The 20,036-nt window shown below is 44.1% G+C and overlaps 1 protein-coding gene across 4 annotated transcripts in view; it reads right to left on the bottom strand.

The window, feature by feature from the left end:
• Positions 1 to 20,036, bottom strand: part of PRKAG1 (protein kinase AMP-activated non-catalytic subunit gamma 1) — a 268,130-nt gene that overhangs the window by 92,009 nt on the left and 156,085 nt on the right. For all 4 annotated transcript variants that reach the window (XM_085600412.1, XM_085600411.1, XM_085600410.1 and 1 more), the window contains exon 9: positions 19,042 to 19,207. In XM_085600412.1, the coding sequence (XP_085456538.1) occupies positions 19,042 to 19,207 (166 nt within the window). The remainder of the gene's footprint in view (positions 1 to 19,041; positions 19,208 to 20,036) is intronic.

A 20,036-nucleotide genomic window follows, 5' to 3' on the forward strand; every position in this document is an offset into this window, starting at 1 on the left:
CTGACACTGACCCCAATGCGTCCCCTATACATGACTGCGTGTCCCTCACCGACGAACAGACCAAGAGTAGGGTTGACCACCGAGATACTGCCTTCCCGGACCCTGACGGAGAACTGTGGGTAGATGGCTCATGCATCAAGCTCCCCGATGGCACCACCTCAGCCGCCTATGCAGTTACCACGGCCCGAACAGTTGTTGAGACAGCCCGCATCACACAGCGATCCGCACAGGCGGCTGAACTGATTGCTCTCACCCGAGCATGCATCCTAGCAGCGGGGATAACCGCAAACATTTACACTGACAGCCAGTATGCCTTCGGGGTAGTTCACCACTTTGGGCTCCTATGGAAAGAGAGGGGATTCCTGACTTCACATGGCACACCCATCTTACATGGAGATCTAGTCTCCGCTTTGACCGAGGCAGTCCTCCTCCCCACACGGCTAGCTGTGATTAAATGCCAGGCACACAAGAAGGTGACAGACATTATAGGACAGGGAAATGCTCTGGCTGACATTACTGCCCGAACCACAGCCGAGAATAGGTCCACGACCCGCATGTATGTGACCAGGTCACAAACTGAGAAGTGGAAGGATGCTAGAGAAACGATTAGGGACATCCAATTAGCCAGCTCACCACACGAATTGACTGAATGGGCACGGGTGGGATTGAAGGACGATGACGGTTGCTGGCGAACTAAAGACTCGAACAAATGGTTGCTACCTGACTCATACTTGATCCCCATGCTGACCATGGCACACTCCCCCACACACATAGGGTCTGCCCCCATGATCGAACTCATCTCCAAAGTTTGGCACAATGACAAGATCCCAGACTCAGCCAAACGTCTGGTCCAACAATGCCTGGTATGCCTCCAACACAACCCTGGGAAAGGAACTGCTGTACCCCGGGGAGGGTTTGGGGTTCCTAATCACCCCTTTGAAGTCCTACAAATGGACTACATCCAATTAGAAAGGTGCCAAGGTTTGAAGTACGTACTTGTCGTTGTGTGTGCCTTCAGCAAGTGGGTGGAAGCCTACCCAACCCGCGACAACACTGCTATGACTACCGCAAAAGTATTGCTGAAAGAACTCTTCCCCCGTTACGGCCTTTGTCGAATTCTGTGGAGCAACAACGGCCCCCACTTCGTAGCCGAAGTTATCCAACTCATCCTAAAGGGGTTGGGTGTAAAACAAAAGTTCCATGCGGTCTTCCACCCCCAATCTGCAGGCTTGGTTGAGTGACATAATGCCATATTGAAGCTCAAAATAGCCAAAATAGTTGCCACCACAGGACTGAAATGGCCAGACGCCCTCCCGCTAGCATTGCTATCAATGCGTTCCACTCCTACCAAACACCACTTAACCCCCTACGAGGTCGTCTTCGGGCGGCCCATGAACCTTTGGACCGCACCAAAACCGACATCCATCCACGACGTCCCGGACGTCCTTATGTCTGACTATTTGTACAACCTAACTAAAACGTTGTCTGTTATCCATCAGCAGGTGCTGCAAGCCATTCCCGATGCTTCCAGGGGCCCCGGGCACGACATCCAACCCGGTGACTTTGTCTTAGTACGTAACTTCCAGCGCACCAAGAGTCTGGAGCCCCGCTGGACGGGCCCCCTGCAAGTCCTAATCACCACCCGAACAGCTCTTCGAGTGGAGGGGAAGCGTAATTGGCTGCACGCACACCATTTTAAGAAGATTTCACCGACCCTGACGACAACCGACAACATCACCGCCCAAGAGGAACCCCTGGACAAAGACCGACCATCCCTGAGCTGCTACCCGGATACAGAGAAACTTGAATTAATGAAATATCCCGATCCCACTGTGCCATCCAAGGAAGGGTATAACCTGCGACGAAAGGAGGAAATCTCGGCTAAGCAGACCACGAACTAAGTCGAAATCTCAAAATGGTAGCCTAATCACCCCAAAGGCCTCCAGAAGAGAAATTAAACAAAGTCTGTGGTTCTGCCCGCTACCGAGTCCCTTGAAGATGATGGAAGCACCCGACATGAAGATGATGGAAGCAACCGGACGTCCGAAGATCCACTACAAAAACCCAAAGACTGACAAAATGCACAGCTCAAAGACTATTGCACTTTTTATTACCCTTCTCTTTTGCCTTCTCCTCATGGTCACCTTCTGGATCATGGAGGAGAGCGCACCCGCTCATAAGACATTGCTGACCACCGATCAACCTACCACCATGAAAGAACACCATCTGATCTCACTTTCACCCCAACTCCGAGAAAGGCGTAAGGAGTTCTGGAATAACTCTTTTGTGCAGTTGCTCCACCAACACAATCTTGCCGCCAATGCCACTAATTGCTGGATCTGTGGATTGCTACCACATGCCACTGGACACTCTATCCCTTTCATCCCTTCACCTTTTTCTGTCCATGGTTCCTGCCTCGCCTGGCTAATCCTCCTGCAAGAAAGCTACAAGGACAATGCCACTTCCGGCAAAACTGTGTCACACTTCTACCATGGGTTCTGGCTGAACAAAACTGGAAAAACTTCTGCCCCCTTCTGTCCTCTGAGATCAAACACTTCCTTTCACATGGACATCCCTGCCAAAGAACAAGTTGAAATGCAGGTGTTCAACAACCCAGCTAGACCCACCTTCTCTTACCTCCGGAAACGAACGGCCGCCACCCTAACAGTGGCCCTATCCGTCATCAACATCACTGGACTTGTGTGCCTCGAAGGCCTGGGGGCGCAGCTGGTGGGCCACAGCTCCTGCCTCATCACCCGAACATTGGACTCAGTTGATCCACTGTCCTTTGTTACCTCCCCAAATATGTACTTCATCTGTGGTACTAAGGCCTACACCTGGCTTCCGAAAGGTTGGGGAGGCACCTGCTACATCGCTTTTGTCCTTCCTCCGACATATGTGGCTCCAGCAAACCATCACCGACAGAAACGCGCCAAAGACATTGTGCAAGCCGACTCCACCGGAGCACAGTTCATGGACGCAGTAAAAGGACTTGTTCCACTTTGGGGCCCAATGGCAAACAGTCGTGCCATCCGCCACTTAACCCAGGCAGTCGAAACAACAATGAACATTACAGCCGGCATCCTCACCAACAACACCGCTGAGCTTCAGGCCGTCCGCCTGGTAGCTCTTCAGAACCGCCTCGTTCTAGACGTAGTTCTGGCCGATCGTGGAGGAGCATGCCGCATCATTGGGTCCAGCTGTTGTACCTACGTACCGGATAACTCACCCTCAGTCTACAAGGCGATTGAACACCTCCACAGACTTTCCGCAGAGGTTCATCAGGAGCAAGAAGGATGGTCGTTGGGAGTTGGTTTTGGGACACTATTAAAAGTTGGGGGTGGAGGTTGTTTACGTTTATCCTGATACCAATCGTGATACTATGTGGTTGCTGCCTGGGTATTCAATGCTTGCCACCTCTGTGTTCACTTTTTACAAACTGTATCTGTCCTAAGACTCTGGACTTTGAAGCCGAACGTATGAAAGCTTTGTATGAAGTAGAAATGCGTAATATTATGGGGATAGATCCGAACTAAGCAAGCTGGCGAGATATGTTAAAAGGGAGGACTGTGGAAATTTAGTTCGTATCTGAACATTATCTACGCCATCTTGTCTTTCCCCAGCACCACACGCAAAAACACACAGCAGCCATTTTAGGCACCATGGCCTCTCTCCCTGCTCATTGTCGATCGCCAACGCGTCCCCCTAGCGCTGCGAACATCCCCCAACATGCTGACCACCCCCGCTCTCTCATACACGGGCCATAAACCCTCTCCTTCTGCGCGACCCTGCCATGGAACCACATCCCACGCCTGACCGACATCCCATACATGGTCATACATCTCTTTGATAACCCCCTTCCTCTTCACCCGATTGTCCGGGCCGATCCCAGGCCATCACCTAGCCCTGCGGATGCAGTTTATTGCCCCTACTGTAAGGGAAACACCCCACATCAAAGGGATTACAGTAGATCAAGGCCCCCCACCCCCTGAGACCCGACCAGTCGCACACACCCCCGGGAATTGGCGGAATGTCCAGCTGTGTGATAGCCATCTCCTACTGTGGGTAGGGTGGGGACTTCCACTGTAGGTATGTTTGGGAACGAGCTCGAAGTGGGGATTCCGAGGATGTTCTTTCATGTATCAAAGCAATCTCAAGAATGTGCCATGTATGATAAACCTGCAATAAAGTCATAAACCTGTGTATAAGAGGCCAGGCCTCAGATGTGGAGAGAGCACCTCGTGACGATACCTTGCTGTCTGATCTGATGTGTTCTTCTCCGACGGAATAAAACTTTGTTTCCTGCCTTCCAGTCTCCGGCGCCTGTCTCTTTGTTGGTTAATTATCGGATGGTATAAGAGGCGATTACCGCCGGGCAATACTTAGAAGGTTATCGACTGCAACTGCCTCTACCTTTTAACAGGCGTGGGTGTGGGAGGGGGTAATGTACTCACGACCCTCTGCGCCGGGGTGATGTCCTCCACATCTGAGTCGTCGGCCTCGGAAGCACTGACGAGGTCGTTGTCCTCTTCTTCGACGTTCTGCTGTCCCGGAGCTTCGACGTCGTCCCCGAAGATGTCGACTGGAGCGGAGGTCGAGGAGTGCGCCATGTTGCGTCTAGCCCGTCGATCTCGAATAGTCTTTTTAGAGCGAAAAGACTTTTAGGCGGGACAGTCTCGGGCCTCGTGCTCAGGGGAGAGGCAGAGGTTGCACACCTCGTGAAGATCGGTGTGGGGAAACTTGGACCCACATCGAGGGCACTTCTTGAAGGGAGTTCTTTCCATCAGCCGAGACCGGAGCCGGAATAGGCCCGAAGGCCGACGTCGACGACCGGAATCGAAGAAGTGCCGAAGAGAAAGTGATTAAGATGATTTATTATCTGAAGGATCTCGATGAGCGAGGATTTTGCGTCGATCGTTGAACTGGAAAAGTTCGGAACCGGAGCGCAAGGTATTACATCCGAGCCCGATGGCGGAAAAAACCAATCTGAGGATGGAGCCGAAGCCCATGCGCAATACGAACCAAAGGAGGAGTCACCGACTTCGTGACTTCCAAAGACTTTCCAAGAGGAAAAACAAACTGCAAACATCCGGGCCCAACACCAGATGGCGATCTATGCACAGTGTATAATCTGCAGCTCATATGCCTCGAACAGATAGTTACCAAAAGTTTAAGTAACTTGTTCTACTGATGGCTACTTCTACCTGCAGATGCCTCACCTCTTGAAACAATACAAAAGCAGTACCTCTCAGGTAGCGAGCAGGTCTGAGGAACAAAGTGATCCACTTGAACAAAGAAAGATCAACAAATAAGCTTTAACTGTGACAACAGAAAAGCTTTCCCCAGTAAGAGGCAATGCAAATACAACATATCAGATACACACCTTCAGAGGGTCAACATCCACTTCTGCAGGTTATTCTTGTTACAATAATGGTGGTGACTTGGGAAAGTGGCGCACACAACAATATGGTCTTCAGTTGCCCCAGCAGAAAATTTACAATTATGTAGGGTGCTTAAGGAGGAGGTAGTCTCACCAAATCTTCCTCAATAGGAAAATAGACACAACAGTCTATTTCCTCACACGTTATGTTTAAGCTCCAAGCACTTCACATTCAAATTCAAGTCCGTAGCGTACGTAAGTTTCCAATGTCTCTTATTCAGACATTATAGTTCATATTCATTCTGATAGTTCCTTTGCACAGATTACTTAACAAGACATAACAGCTTCATGCCACAGCTTCATGCCAACACGTGTTTCTTCCGTTTTTATATAAGACAGGACTTCATCAGGGCTGAAACAAATGTGACAATGTCAGAAATGAGAGGATTCGGGATAAACCCATTCACCCTCTTGATGTCATGCGTTGCAAAGAGAAGAAAAGAATGGTGCAAGCTTGTGATGAGTTAGTCTTCATATAAAGACAGGATAAATCATAAGTAAGAAAGCTTCCACCTAACGAGATCAACACCTGATGTGACATAAGATCCCAACTCCACATTAGAGCAGAACTCGTCGAGTCATTAAAACCAATAAACAGAGAGGAAGAAAAATTGTATCATCACGTGTGTAAAACCAAAACTGTACACTTAGCCTCATAATATCAGGTGAATTGGCCTGATAAAAAAAGTCATAGAATATCACAAGATCAAAATCCGTATGCGGACACGCAAGGTATTCCAAAATTAGAAAATCAAAGTGAGTACATTTTTTACAAGATCACTAAATGGACTCCATTCATGGTGGCCTAAACAAAGCGAAAGGGTAAAGGTACGTGTCAGTTCAGTTCGAACAAATTTTCTTTAAATAAAAGAGATGGTATGTACACCATAATTCAATCCTTCTACTAGAGTATCGATGGAGGCTGTGTATGCATTAAACAACACTCAGAGATACGTTGTTAGTAAACAGACAAGCAGAGAAAGAGACAAAAAAAGTAGTCCTGGCTAAATGTAGAAATGGAAGAGAAACGCAGTCAGTTCATTACATTTGTATACATATGCGATTGATACATTGGAATAGTGCAGTGAAACCCATGATCCAAAACAATCTATACCAATTCAAATATCTATACGTGATCAACACTGTCCCTAGTACATTTCACAGTCAAATCCAAAAGATTGTGTGTGTTAAGACAGAGCCGAGTAGATAAATCACCATTTTACAAATCAGTAGAGGAAACCATATTAATCTCATAAAGAACACATACATCATAAAATACCAGTAACATTCTACATGAATCTGCATGATCATATAGTACAGTTTGATACAAATCATTACAGTCATTGTCTGAGTAACATAGGGGAATTACATGGTACAAGTCAGTCAACAATCCTGTCTTTTAGTGATTTCCTAGAAAGTAGTGTAGCTCACGGTCGATATTGAGACCATGCTCCACTGCTTCAAGGCGCATAATCCAAATCACCTCTTGACGTCGTAGTCTAAGTTCTCTGTTCCCACCCCTCTCTAGCGGTGGGACCATTTCTAGGCCGTGAAAGTGAAATGACCTGTGATGGTCTTGTTTTTCACACGAAAGTGTGTGCTCTGCAAATGGGTATCTCGAGTCACCTTGCTTTACCGCCCTGAAATGTTCTTGAATTCTTTCCTTGGGCATCCTAATGGTACTACCCATATAGATTTGTTCACATTTACAGATTAAAATATACACTACGAATCTGGTGTGACAATAGATATTGGTATGGATGGTAAACTTACGGCCAAGATTGTAGGAAGATTCCTTCAAAACTATACACAATCTACATACTGAACAGTTGCAACATTTATGTGAACCATTGTTATGGGCTGTAAGCCAGTCCTGTGATTTTACAGGAGATGGGTAACTAGGACTGATAAGTCCACCCAATGTTTTTCCTCTACGAAATGTAATACTGGGATTTCTAGGAATAAATGATGCAATGTTGCCATCACCCCTAAGTAGATGCCAGTGTCTCTTCATTATTTTACTGACGTTCCCTATATTACTCCCAAATGTCAATATAGGTCTGATTAGGTCACGATGTGTGGTAGACTCTTTGCGATTATCAGAAAGTGTGTCTTGTCGTCTGAGTTTCATAGCCTTAGTGGTTGCTCTGTTAATTAGATGTTGATCATAATCCCTAATCCTAAACCTAGTCTGGATCTGTCCCACATTTTCTTTGAATTCCTCATTACGGCTACAGTTTCTCCTTGCCCTAACCATCTCGCCAAAGGGTATTGCTGCGATCTGATGGTTAGGGTGAGAACTGGTCGCGTGTAATACCGCGTTACATGATGTATCCTTCCTATACAAACTGTTAAGCATGTGATCATATACGTATAATTCCACATCCAGGAATACAATGTTCTGCCTGCTATGGTACATTGTGAAGGACATATTATACAGGTTCTCTTCCAAATATCGTTTACAGCCGACATATCATCCTCTGTCCCCGTCCATACCAGCAGAATGTCGTCAATATATCTGCCCCAAAAATGTATATATTGGACCCAGTTGGCACAAGTCTTTCCCCAGATCCACTCCTTCTCAAACCATCCCATAAAGAGGTTCGCGTAAGAAGGAGCGAATCTGGATCCCATAGCTGTACCGCTAATTTGTTGGAACCACTTGCCTTCAAACAAAAACACGTTCTGTAAAATGATCTCAATCATGCTTATGATCATTTCAGTGTGTAAAAACAACTCTGCTGGTCTCTTACGTAAATACGGTTTAATAGCAGTCATGCCAAACTCAAGTGATGTTTGTATACAAGGGTACAACATCCAGGGTAACTAAAATCATCGCCTCATCCCATATTATGTTGCTCATCATATTTAAGACATGTTTAGTATCCCTGATATACGTTGGGAGAAGTGGCACCAAAGGTTTTAGAAATGTATCTATAAACTGGGATATGTGTTCCGTGGGTCCACCTATACCGGAGACGATTGGTCTCCCTGGCGGAAAGGGGCAGGTTTGTGAATTTTGGGTAGGATGTATAGGCACGGAAATCTTGGTCTATCTATTTTAAGAAACGTATATTCATCCAGAGTGAGTAATCCCATATCACACCAGCATTTCAGTTCTTTATTAACTGCAGTAGTGATACGTAATATGGGATTCCCATCCAAAGCTTTGTAACAAACTGTATTGGCAAGTTGAGAGTATACTTCATTATTGTAGTCAGACCTGTTCATAACCACTATACATCCACCTTTGTCTGCCTCTCTAATAATCAGGGTCTCATTGTCTCTTAAGTTGCTCAGTGCAAGTCTTTCTTGTTTGGTAAGATTATCAGTCCCTTTGTGTCTCCCTACAGTGTTTTTAAAAGAGACACGGTCTAGATCATCACAAATATTCTTGAAGAACATGTCACAACAGTAATCAGGAAGGAGATTAGGGGTCCACTTTCATCCAGGTTTCAGTCCACTACCCTAGTATGACCAATATCAATATCCACTTGGTGTAGTAAACCTCTTTCATCCATGGGACTATCCTCTTGAGGATCCAATGATAGAAGTAAAAGTGTATCAACTGTATCTTGTATCGCCACAAGAGCTACATGAAATAGTAGAATGTGCTTGATCTATATTGATAGGACGTTGGGAGAAATACTTTGCAACTTTAGTTTACGAACAAATTTGTACATATCAATCTTTAGTTGTTCAGTTTTAATCACATTAGAAGGACAAATCCCAAAACCTTTCTGCAGTACTTTAATCATGGCTTTAGTCAGTAATTGATTACACAGGTTAATCACATTCACATTCATGTGTTTTTCATTAGTCTCAATACATAGCACTTCCTTTTGTTGGTCCATGATCTGGTCCGCATACCTGCCCTGTCGTTTGATTCTTCTCTTGGATCTCTTACCTCGTCTGGTTTTCCTGCTCTTGGTGTACGGGTATTGCCCTTCCGATTCCCTACACCAAGAGCAGGAAAACCAGATGAGGTAAGAGATCCAAGTGAACAATAAAACAACAGGGATTAAAGTACTGCACCTTTGGTGCCACTCCTCCCATTGTATATCAGGGATACTAAACAGGTCTTAAATATGATGAGCGACATAATATGGGATGAGGAGATGATTTTAGTTACCCTGGACGTTGTATCCTTGTATACAAATATCACTTCTGAATTTGGCATGACTGCTATTAAACACTATTTACGTAAGAGAGCAGCAGAGTTGTTTTTACACACTGAAATGATCATAAGCATGATTGAGATCATTTTACAGAACAAAGTGTCTTTGTTTGAAGGCAAGTGGTTCCAACAAATTAGCGGGACCGCTATGGGATCCAGATTCGCTCCTTCTTACGCAAACCTCTTTAGGGGGTGGTTTGAGAAGGAGTGGATCTGGGGAAAGACTGGTGCCAACGGGTCCAATATATACATTTTTGGGGCAGATATATTGACGACATTCTGCTGATATGGACGGGACAGAGCATGATCTGCTCGGCTTTAAACGATAGTTGGAAGAGAACCCGTATAATATGTCCTTCACAATGCACCATAGCAAGCAGAGCATTGTATTCCTGGATGTGGAATTATATGTATATGATCACATGCTTAACAGTAGGATGTATATGATCACATGCTTAACAGTAGGATGTATAGGAAGGATACATCATGTAACGCGGTATTACACGTGACCAGTTCTCACCCTAACCATCAGATCGCAGCAATACCCTTTGGCGAGATGGTTAGGGCAAGGAGAAACTGTAGCCGTAATGAGGAATTCAAAGATAATGTGGAACAGATCCGGACTAGGTTTAGGATTAGGGGTTATGATCAACATCTAATTAACAGAGCAACCACTAAGGCTATGAAACTCAGACGACAAGACACACTTTCTGATAATCGCAAAGAGTCTACCACACATTGTGACCTAATCAGACCTATACTGACATTTGTGAGTAATATAGGGAACGCCAGTAAAATAATGAAGAGACACTGGCATCTACTTTGGGGTGATAGCAACATTGCATCATTTATTCCTAGAAATCCCAGTATTACATTTCGTAGAGGGAAAACATTGGGTGGAGTTATCAGGCCTAGTTACCCAGCTCATGTAAAATCACAGGACTGGCTTATAGCCCGTAACAATGGTTCACATAAATGTGGAAACTGTTCAGTATGTAGATTGTGTGTAGTTTTGAAGCAATTTTCCTACAATCTTATCCCTAAGTTTACCATCTGTACCAATATCTATTGTCACACTAGATTTGTAGTGTAGGTTTTAATCTGTAAATGCGAACAAATCTATGTGGGAAGTACCATTAGGATGCTCAAGGAAAGAATTCAAGAACATTTCAGGGCGGTAAAACAAGGTGACTCGTGATATCCATTTGCAGTGCACACATTTTCGTGTGAAAAACAAGACCATCACAGGTCATTTCGCTTTCACGGCCTAGAAATGGTCCCACCTCTGGAGAGGGGCGAGAACAGAGAACTTAGACTACGACGTCAAGAGGCGATTTGGATTATGCGCCTTAAAGCAGTGGAGGAGGGTCTCAATATCGACCGTGAGCTACACTACTTTCTAGGAGATCACTAAAAGACAGGATTGTTGACTAGGACTTGTACCATGTAATTCCCCTATGTTACATAGACAATGATTGTAATGATTTGTATAAAACGATACTATATGATCATGCAGATTCATGTAGAATGTTACTGGTATTTATGATTTATGTGTTCTTTACGAGATTAATATGGTTTCCTCTACTGATTTGTAAAATGGTGATTTATCTACTCGGCTCTGTCTTAACACACACAGTCTTTTGGATTGGACTGTGAAATGTACTAGGGACGGTGTTGATTACGTATAGATAATTAAATTGGTGCAGATTTTTTTGGATCATGGGTTTCACTGCACTATTTCATTGTATCGATCGCATATGTATACAAATGTAATGTACTGACTGCGTTTCTCTTGCATTTCCACATTTAGCCATGACAACTTTTTTTGTCTCTTTCTCTGCTTCACTCTGTTTACTAACAACGTATCTTTGAGTGTTTTTTAATTGATACTCTAGTAGAAGGATTGAATTATGGTGTACATACCATCTCTTTTATTTAAAGAAAATTTGTTCAAACTGAACTGACACGTATCTTTACCCTTTCGCTTTGTTTAGGTGACCATGAATGGAGTCCATTTTGTTATCTTGTAAAAAACGTCCGCACTTCGATTTTCTAATTTTGGAATACCTTGTGTGTCCGCATACGGGTTTTGATCTTGTGATATTCTATGACTTTTTTTATCGGGCCAATTCACCTGCTATTATGAAGCTAAGTGTATAGTTTGGGTTTTACACATGTGGTGATACAATTTTTCTTTCTCTCTCTTTATTGGTTTTTATGTCTCTTGACACGCATGCTGCTCTAATGTGGAGTTGGGATCTTATGTCACCTCAGGTGTTGATCTCGTTAGGTGGAAGCTTTCTTACTTATGATTTATCCTGTCTTCATATGAAGACTAACTCATCACAAGCTTGCACCATTCTTTTCTTTTCTTTACAACACATGACACCAAGAGGGTGAATGGGTTCATCCCGAATCCTCTCATTCCTGACATCTTTGTCATATTTGTTTCAGCCCTGATGAAGTCCTGTCTTATGTCTTGTTAAGAAATTTGCGCAAATGAACTATCAGAATGAATATGAACTATAATGTCTGAATAAAAGACATTGGATACTTATATACACTACAGACTTGAATTTTATTGTGGAGTGCTTGAAACTTAAACATATGGTTAGTTACTCTCCCTGCTACCCTGGTTGGAAAAGGGAGGGAAGTCGCCGGCGCCTGGACGAAGTCATTGTTGGCGGCTAGTATCCTTGCCTTGTCCAGATTTTGCTCTGTGAAGAGGTCTGTTATAGGCTGCCGATGTTGGTTGTCATTGTTGGTACAGGGAGTGAAATCGTTGGTTAGTGGAGGAATATGTGGTTGCCCTCTTCCTTGAGAACCATGAAAGGGCAGCTTTTTGTATTGTACGGGCCCTAAGGACTTGGGGACACTTGGGAATGTGTCTGTTTTTATTGCTTAGAGAACATCGTCAATGTGTTTTCCAAACAAAGCTTCTCCATCATAAAGTAAATCTAATATTTTGGTCTGGACCTGTGTTCTGAAAGTAGTAGCTTTAAGCCAGCCTTGACTGCAGAATACCGCTGCCCGAGCCAGCTACCTGAATCCAGTGGTGGCAAAATCCATGACACAATTATCTCCGATGAGGTGCGCTCATCTTCTAGCAATGCTTTTTTGCTTCCCCCTTAATGTAATCTTTGAGCTTGTCCAGATATGGGGAAATATCGGACCACATTTGGCGATCTTATCAGCCAGGGAATTAGCTCCTCTCACTGTGAGTGCTGACATAGCTGATAAACACTTCCTGATGTCATAGAGGTGTCTACCTTCTTTGCCTGAAGGCGCTGATAGGGGTGTGGAGGGATTCCTGGATCTTAGTTGTGCCGCCTGGGAAATTACTGGTTTGGGGTGACCCGTTAGGTAGGCTCGTGCCTCGTTCTCTCCCATATATTTTTTATTGAGTTGTGGCAACATTGCTTCTACTGAGGCTGGATTACACATACCCTTTAAGCTCTCATCCCAAATGTAATCCATGATGGGCCTGACTGTTTTCCGAAAAGGTTCCTTGAAATCATAAAGGAAACAGTCATTTGGTTTTGCGGGTATAGGCAAGTCGAAACGTGCCCCTGCTTTAACAGGTTGTGGAAACCTCCTGTGTTCTCCAGAGGAGAATGCACTGGAGGCGGTGATGGAGATGACAGTGTTGGCAACATGTTATCATCCCACTCATCATGGTGGTCATGGACTATAATTGAGCAAATTAAATCCGGTTTTAATGTGCAACAAAGACTTTTTGAAAAGGAACAAAGGTGGGTGTAAGGCTATCTACCCACATCAATGGCCTAAACGAGAATATTCCTTGGAACTCTGTATTGCCTAAATAATACCTCACTCTACTGTGATACTTTGATACTTAATTGTTTTTCCCAACTTTTGCATTTCATCTAATGAGAAGGACTCCTAAGAGAGAGGCACTATTGGTCTACACACCCAGTGGGAACATGTGTGTGGTAGGGATTCATTTAATAATGTGGTTGGAATGTCTGTTGAGGAGATCCTTTAATTCCAGGGATATGTTATTTGATACGTGCATTCCATGACCTCAAACTGTGCTATCTCTTACATATGTCATTAGTCTCTCCTTGATTGAGACACCTTATTTTAATGACCACCCCGACATAATATCCTTTTCTAATTAAGAGGCGACAACTTGCTGATGATAACGACTATGTTATCAACTTATTATTCATTGATTATTCATTGACTACCCCACGCCACACCAAGCGCGTTTATATCACATTTGGAATATTAATAACCTTTACTCTCTTCTATGATACCTGTACCGATTTCAACGACAGGGACTAGGTATTTTAATATTACTGCCCCCATTATTTCACTTTATCACCACTGGCCCGTAACAAATACCAACACTAGGCATAAATAACTTCTTGTACGCAGTCATTCTTTGCCCATCCAACTTTATTACTCTAGACACGGGCTGTGTTTACACTGGCGGCTCAATACGTGCCCACGTAGGTCACGTGACCGCCATGTCACGCCTCGTATTCACGTGACCCGGAAACATCAGCGTATCTAAGACGCTGCTGCCCAGGCTTTCGTATTCTACAGGGAGATACGGCCGGTCTTACTGCTAGGTACACCACGGATTGATTTGCTCCGCAGAGTGAGTACTTTGGCCATGTACGGGAAACTTCCGTTCTTTGTGTCCTACTCACGATCATATCTGTGAGGTCTTTTTAATTCTCTCTCAATTTTTTTAACCCAGATCTTGTAGGTAACAAATCGTACGACCCAGACTCCCATGAGGCACGCAAAGACCGCGTTCTCAGTAAGCGCCCCTTTTCTGTTCTCCTCCTTAAACTTGACCTTTGGTTTGGTACACAATTTGCGAACCCTATTGCGCTAGCGATCTGGATGCTGATATAGTCTAGCGGCACGCTCACCGTATTGAGTGAGATTGTGTGATTACCCACCACTAAATTTGGATGCATGTGGGTTTGTTATAACCATGGACTTCGGGATATTTCTCGTTAGGCCTTATGGTTACACTGGTGCACTTTTATTCTTGACCGAGTATACTGACACCGACTCAATTGAATATGAGGAGTGGGTATGTATTTTGTGTGTGTGGCTCCTGATCGTCAAAGTCAGATGAGCGAGATCGTGTGAGTCCACTACCTCGTAAACAAGGAGGTCCACTGAGTGTTGAATGATTGTCTCACGCTCACAACTTCTTTTGGCAACTACAACGAGCATTGACCCTACAATGAATGATTATTACTTGTATTATATGTCTGTTCTGTGTTTATATGTTTATTTTCACAGATTTTTCCCTTTCGACGATTGGAAGGGAGTCCTAACCGTGATTAGATGGTTAGGTTCTGAGTGACCAAGGGCAGGGTACACCTTAGCGAGTGTACACCCCCCGGGTCACGTTCACTGGTCCTGACGAAAACCCGGTAATAACGGATGGTTGAAACATGTAGACCTTTTTTCACTTTTTACTCACAAGAAGATACTATAGGTCAATCTAACCTATCACGGTATCCATATCATTTTTTAACATTGTCCAAATTGCCCTAGAATAAATTATTTAGATTGGGTTTAATCTGGCCAATTTTTAACCAAAATTTTCTATTCACCTTCACACAAAAAAAAACAGCTCCACTGTAGTCAGGTGTCGCAGCACACCTGGATGGCACTCGGCTGTCCAGGTGGGACCCCGATGATGAAGCATGTCACCAACCAGGTTGGTGAGTGAGGGGTCTTTTTAAGAAAGATAATCTCTTTCCTTTGCTCTATGTTCCAAATATCCCCAAGACAGTTTTCTGTCTATTGGGAGTACTCCTTTGCTTTGTTTGGTCATGGAGATCACCTTCTTCTCTTTCCTCCTCAGATGAGGTGGGATCATGTAGCTGCGCAACTTGTGAAGAATGGACTACTGGTGGAGGCAGAGGCAATTGCTGCATGGGCATTGCTGGCTGAAGAGGCACTGAAGCGGTCATAGCCTGACTGTGTTGAACAGGAGCAGACGCTGGAGGAAACTTTTTCCTGTCATCAGACAGCATGAACTGGAAGTCAGATACAAGTGTTGATGGAAGACATACCATGTCTTCTTGGTATTGTTGAGGGTGTTGGTAGTGCTTCTGAAGGGCACAATACTCTTGTTCATAGTAGTCACCCTCATCAGAATTGTCCTGCCATTTGACATAGTTCTGAAGGGCTACGTGTTGCACCAAAGAGGCTATCATCTTTACAGTCTTCATTGTCCAGAAGAAGGGAAGGCAATAGTGAAGGCTCCTTACTTGGAGATATACGAATCGGGGTGAGCATTTTTTGGCTTACTCTCTGCTGAACTACAATTTTTTCCTGTGGCAATATACGATGGTAGCTTCAACGTGATTTATGGCTTCAGTCATCGTCAACAAGGGATTTGTTGGCAACAGGGTAGGCACAGTTGACTGGAAACTCTCAGAGGACGGAGGTGTCGTCATCGAGGGGAACGTTGATGAGGAGGTAATCCTTATCGTCGACGAAATAGGGGTACGGCTGGTCGATGAGGTCGTCAACGAGGAAGATGCCGCTGTCGACACCCGTTCTAGTGTTGGTGGTGAATGCGGTTGATGATGCTATGCCTGTCCTCATCGCCAATAATTTTCTTGACGATGGATATGCTCTCAATGAGCCATCCGTTGAGGGAGCAGCAGGCAGCTTCTTAAATGTGTGCTTCATTTGAGGTGGAGGTGTTGGTGCCTCAGAAGTCGATTTTTTGAGTGCCTTGGAGGAGGAACTGGACTCCTTTTTCCCCTTTCATCCTGAAGGAAGGTCACTTTTATGAGGAAACTTGGCTGGGGTGTCCATGAAAGACCCAAGAAGTCTTTTTGAATTACTTTTTGGGTGGTTCATGAGAGAAATGAGCTGCAGGATCATCCCCAACTCTCTTGAGAGGCGTTTTGGAGGAAGACATAGATGAAGTGTCACTCACCTGATCAGAGACAGTAGTTTCTCTGGTCTTTATCTTTTGCAGCCATAGAAGGAGTCGCCCCTCACAGTTTTTCCAAGTTGTAGAGGAAAACGTGCGACATACCTTGCAGTCTTATGTGCAGGATAAAGATAGTACATGCAGTCTGGATGAGAGTCATCAACGTGCAACCTCTTCTTTCTGCCACAAGAGCCCCTTCTTAGGTGTGTCTGACATATTAAAAGTCACATTCAGACACCCAAACAACAGATACATAGAGTCTTAGAGTATATCTGAACATTTTGAAGAGAAAAAGTCTGTAGAAAATCTTCAGGAGAGTTCTGACAGGAAAACTGAGCAGAGCTCAGTGGAGACTCCCTAGCATGACGAGCGGTAGAAAATCTGAGGGACTGGAGCTTCACCCAGGAAGGTTCTACAGGGTGGTGTGACCTGACTGGTTGACTTTAAAAAAAAATAATAACTTGGATATGTTACTAAACTGAAAGGCTTAAGGCCTCTATGTTCTATATCTATTGTGACATTACTTTTCTAAGGTACCGGGCACTCCCATCGCGATGACGGGGAATGATTCAAGCATGTGAATCTATGAAAGTTCTAATACTGGAGTAATCCATACTTAATCAAAAGACACTGGAGATTAACAGCTTCATGATAGTTCTAAGGTTACCCAGCATCCTTAATCTCTGATACAAGTCAAGCACTGCCATTAAAGACACTTCACATAATTGAGAGAATTCAACTCACTATGCCTTGTGAGGATGTGTCTGCTAATGATGAAGTGCTTTATCATGGCACCGTGTCTGCTCATGATGTTATTCATTCAAACGACTTTAAGGCAATGTGACAGCATATCAGTCTCTCAACAGCCGATATGCATCCTCGACCACAGCCATCACCAGGCAAAAGTGGGATCTCTTTAGCCATGGAGTCCTTGCAACATCAGCAATGCTCAGATGCTGAGGCACCCCTTTAGCCTCTGAGGGACCTACAATGAATGTTAGAGGGTGGTAAGGGCATTCTATGCCCCCTTTGCTGTGCAACATAACTGACAGTAACGGAAACTCTCTAGAAAGTGTTACTTAAAACCCCTAGTCATACAATGGCTTAAAGTTTTAGCTCTAGGCACTATGTCAAGGAAATGTGAGTAAACCCTCTTAAACACAGAAACCAGATGAACAAAAATGTAAACAGTTAGTAGCTTTGCAGCAAACTACTGTCTTTCATTTTGCCTAGTATCTGTAAGAAAACGTCACACCCAAAAGCAAACAAGCCTAAAGTCAAAATAGAATGACCCCTCCAAACCCATCAGCTAATAGCTTTTTAAAAAATGCGTACAATGTGTTTGAAGGGCATATGAAATAAGAGTAATGCCTTTTTTGTGAAACTGCAATGAAAGTAGAAGAAATTAGTAGAGCTCTTTTCTTGTAATCCTACTTCAATGATCCAGAAAAAAGAATGTACGGCTAATTTGGCCAACTGTCACTGAGGCATGCTGGGAAGGAAGATATTCAGGAGCAGTCATAGTGACAGTGTTCTTAGTGGTCTTACAAAGGGTAGATGCCTGTGAGGAATTGCTTTGTCATTCTTTTCCTAAAAGGAGGATAAAAAATGTAAAGTAAATGTTGCATGGCATAGTAAGATTTTTTGTCCTCGTTAAAAAGATGTTCCAGGGTCCCTCACTTTGATTGACAGGATTGGTATTTTTGAATATTAACAAAGATTCCTTGTTAGAGAATGAATATTACTTTTATGGTGAGGGTTAGTGTTCTATTTAGGTTGTTTACAGCACAGATTAATATGAAGGCTATAGTTAAGCATGCATTTGGCATCAGGCCTTTATTCATTCTGGTTTTCTCTACAATCATAGCCTTAGAATTGCCAATAAAATGCAAAATACAGTTTATTATCCTATGGATTTCTTCATAATCAAATACTAAGCATATTTCTTCCCTTTTCTTTCCTCTTAATCATGAATAGAATACCATTCCAAAAAGCAGTTCTTTCAGGTCATCCTAGTAGTTCACCCCATTTCCTCCTGCAGGACCCTAACTCACCTCAGCCCACCTAAAGGTTTGGGCCTCCACATTGCAGGCACTTCATCCCAGCCATTCATCTTAGCTCATCCATGCAGTTAACCCCACGTCATCGAGACAGGAGTCATATGCACCAAAGCAGGACCCTCAACCCACCCTAGCTCATGCTAGCATGGCAGGAACCTTGTCTTCCCCCAGCAGTTTTGCCATGCGTATCACAGCTGTATACTGCAATTCAATTAAAGCCCTTCATCTTGGCTCATCACCACAGACCAACTTCGATCATTCCAGCAGGACCCTGAGTTCACCTAGATTACACGTGGATTAGCACTGTGTGTCCTAGAGTTAAACGTCTTAAGACTTTTGTTTCTCCAGAGCCCTCAAAAAAGTAGAAGGCGGCAACATTTTAGAGATGGCGACAACAAAAAATGGTACCTTCCCTTACCAGATTCATCCACTACTGGCAAGGCAGAGACTCGCTCCTGCACGAAAATGCCCAGAGCCACATAAACGGGAGTGGTAGTCCGCACCATGGCAATGTTGCTGTAGGTGCCTATCTTCAGCTCCTCCAAACTCTTGGATAAAAAGGCAGGCTTTGCCAGCTCATCAATCTGCAATGATAGGATCAGAAACACTGCTTTATCATCTCTTCTGGGCTCAATGGTATTGTGCATTTTTCTGGTACTGTATGCTCATTTCCACGTGAGGCAGTTCCAGAAATGTTTAGAAAAGCAATGGTGTAAATACTCATGCAGTTAATACAGATTCTCTTGCATATGGTGATTCAGTATTTCCTGGTGCTGTCATCTGAAAAGGCTCCAGCACAGAGACTCTGATCAGCAAGAGATTCCAACACCAATGGTGATGATCAACCCATCCCTGGTGGTAGAGTGTATGTGTTAGCTACAAGTTCAGCAAACATGGTCTCAAGTAGAACTGATGGATGGAAAACTTAAAATAACTAGAACAAACGGTTTGAGGCTTCTACTGCTGTAGATGATATGCTCAGCACACTTCTGCCATCTAGTGTGGTGTATGGATGTTACAAGTTGCTCTTCTTTTAAGTAAAAGTTTTGGTTTAAAGGGGACTTGTGATCCCTCCCCTAAAATAATACTACAGACACTTGTAGAGCGCAACAGCTACCTCAAACAGAGGTGTCCCGGCGCTAAAGCGATCAGCAATACGCAGATGGAAAACCAAAAAGCCAAACCCCCGACGCATTATTCTGCCCTAAAGAGCCAGGTCTTTAAAACACACACACAGTGTACCAAAACAGACTCCACCTCAGATTGTGATTCGCCATACAAGTGAGAGTAACTGTGCAGTAATGAGAAGCAGGACAGTCTTCATATATTGGTGCCCAGTTGTAAGGATGTAAGGGATGTGTCTCTAGTGATAGTGACTTGCAAGTGGCGGGGGGCGATAAACATTCAACCCAT

This window comes from Triturus cristatus, chromosome 4_2, assembly GCF_964204655.1.
Source record: "Triturus cristatus chromosome 4_2, aTriCri1.1, whole genome shotgun sequence".
In the NCBI taxonomy this organism is placed as follows: Eukaryota; Metazoa; Chordata; class Amphibia; order Caudata; family Salamandridae; genus Triturus; species Triturus cristatus.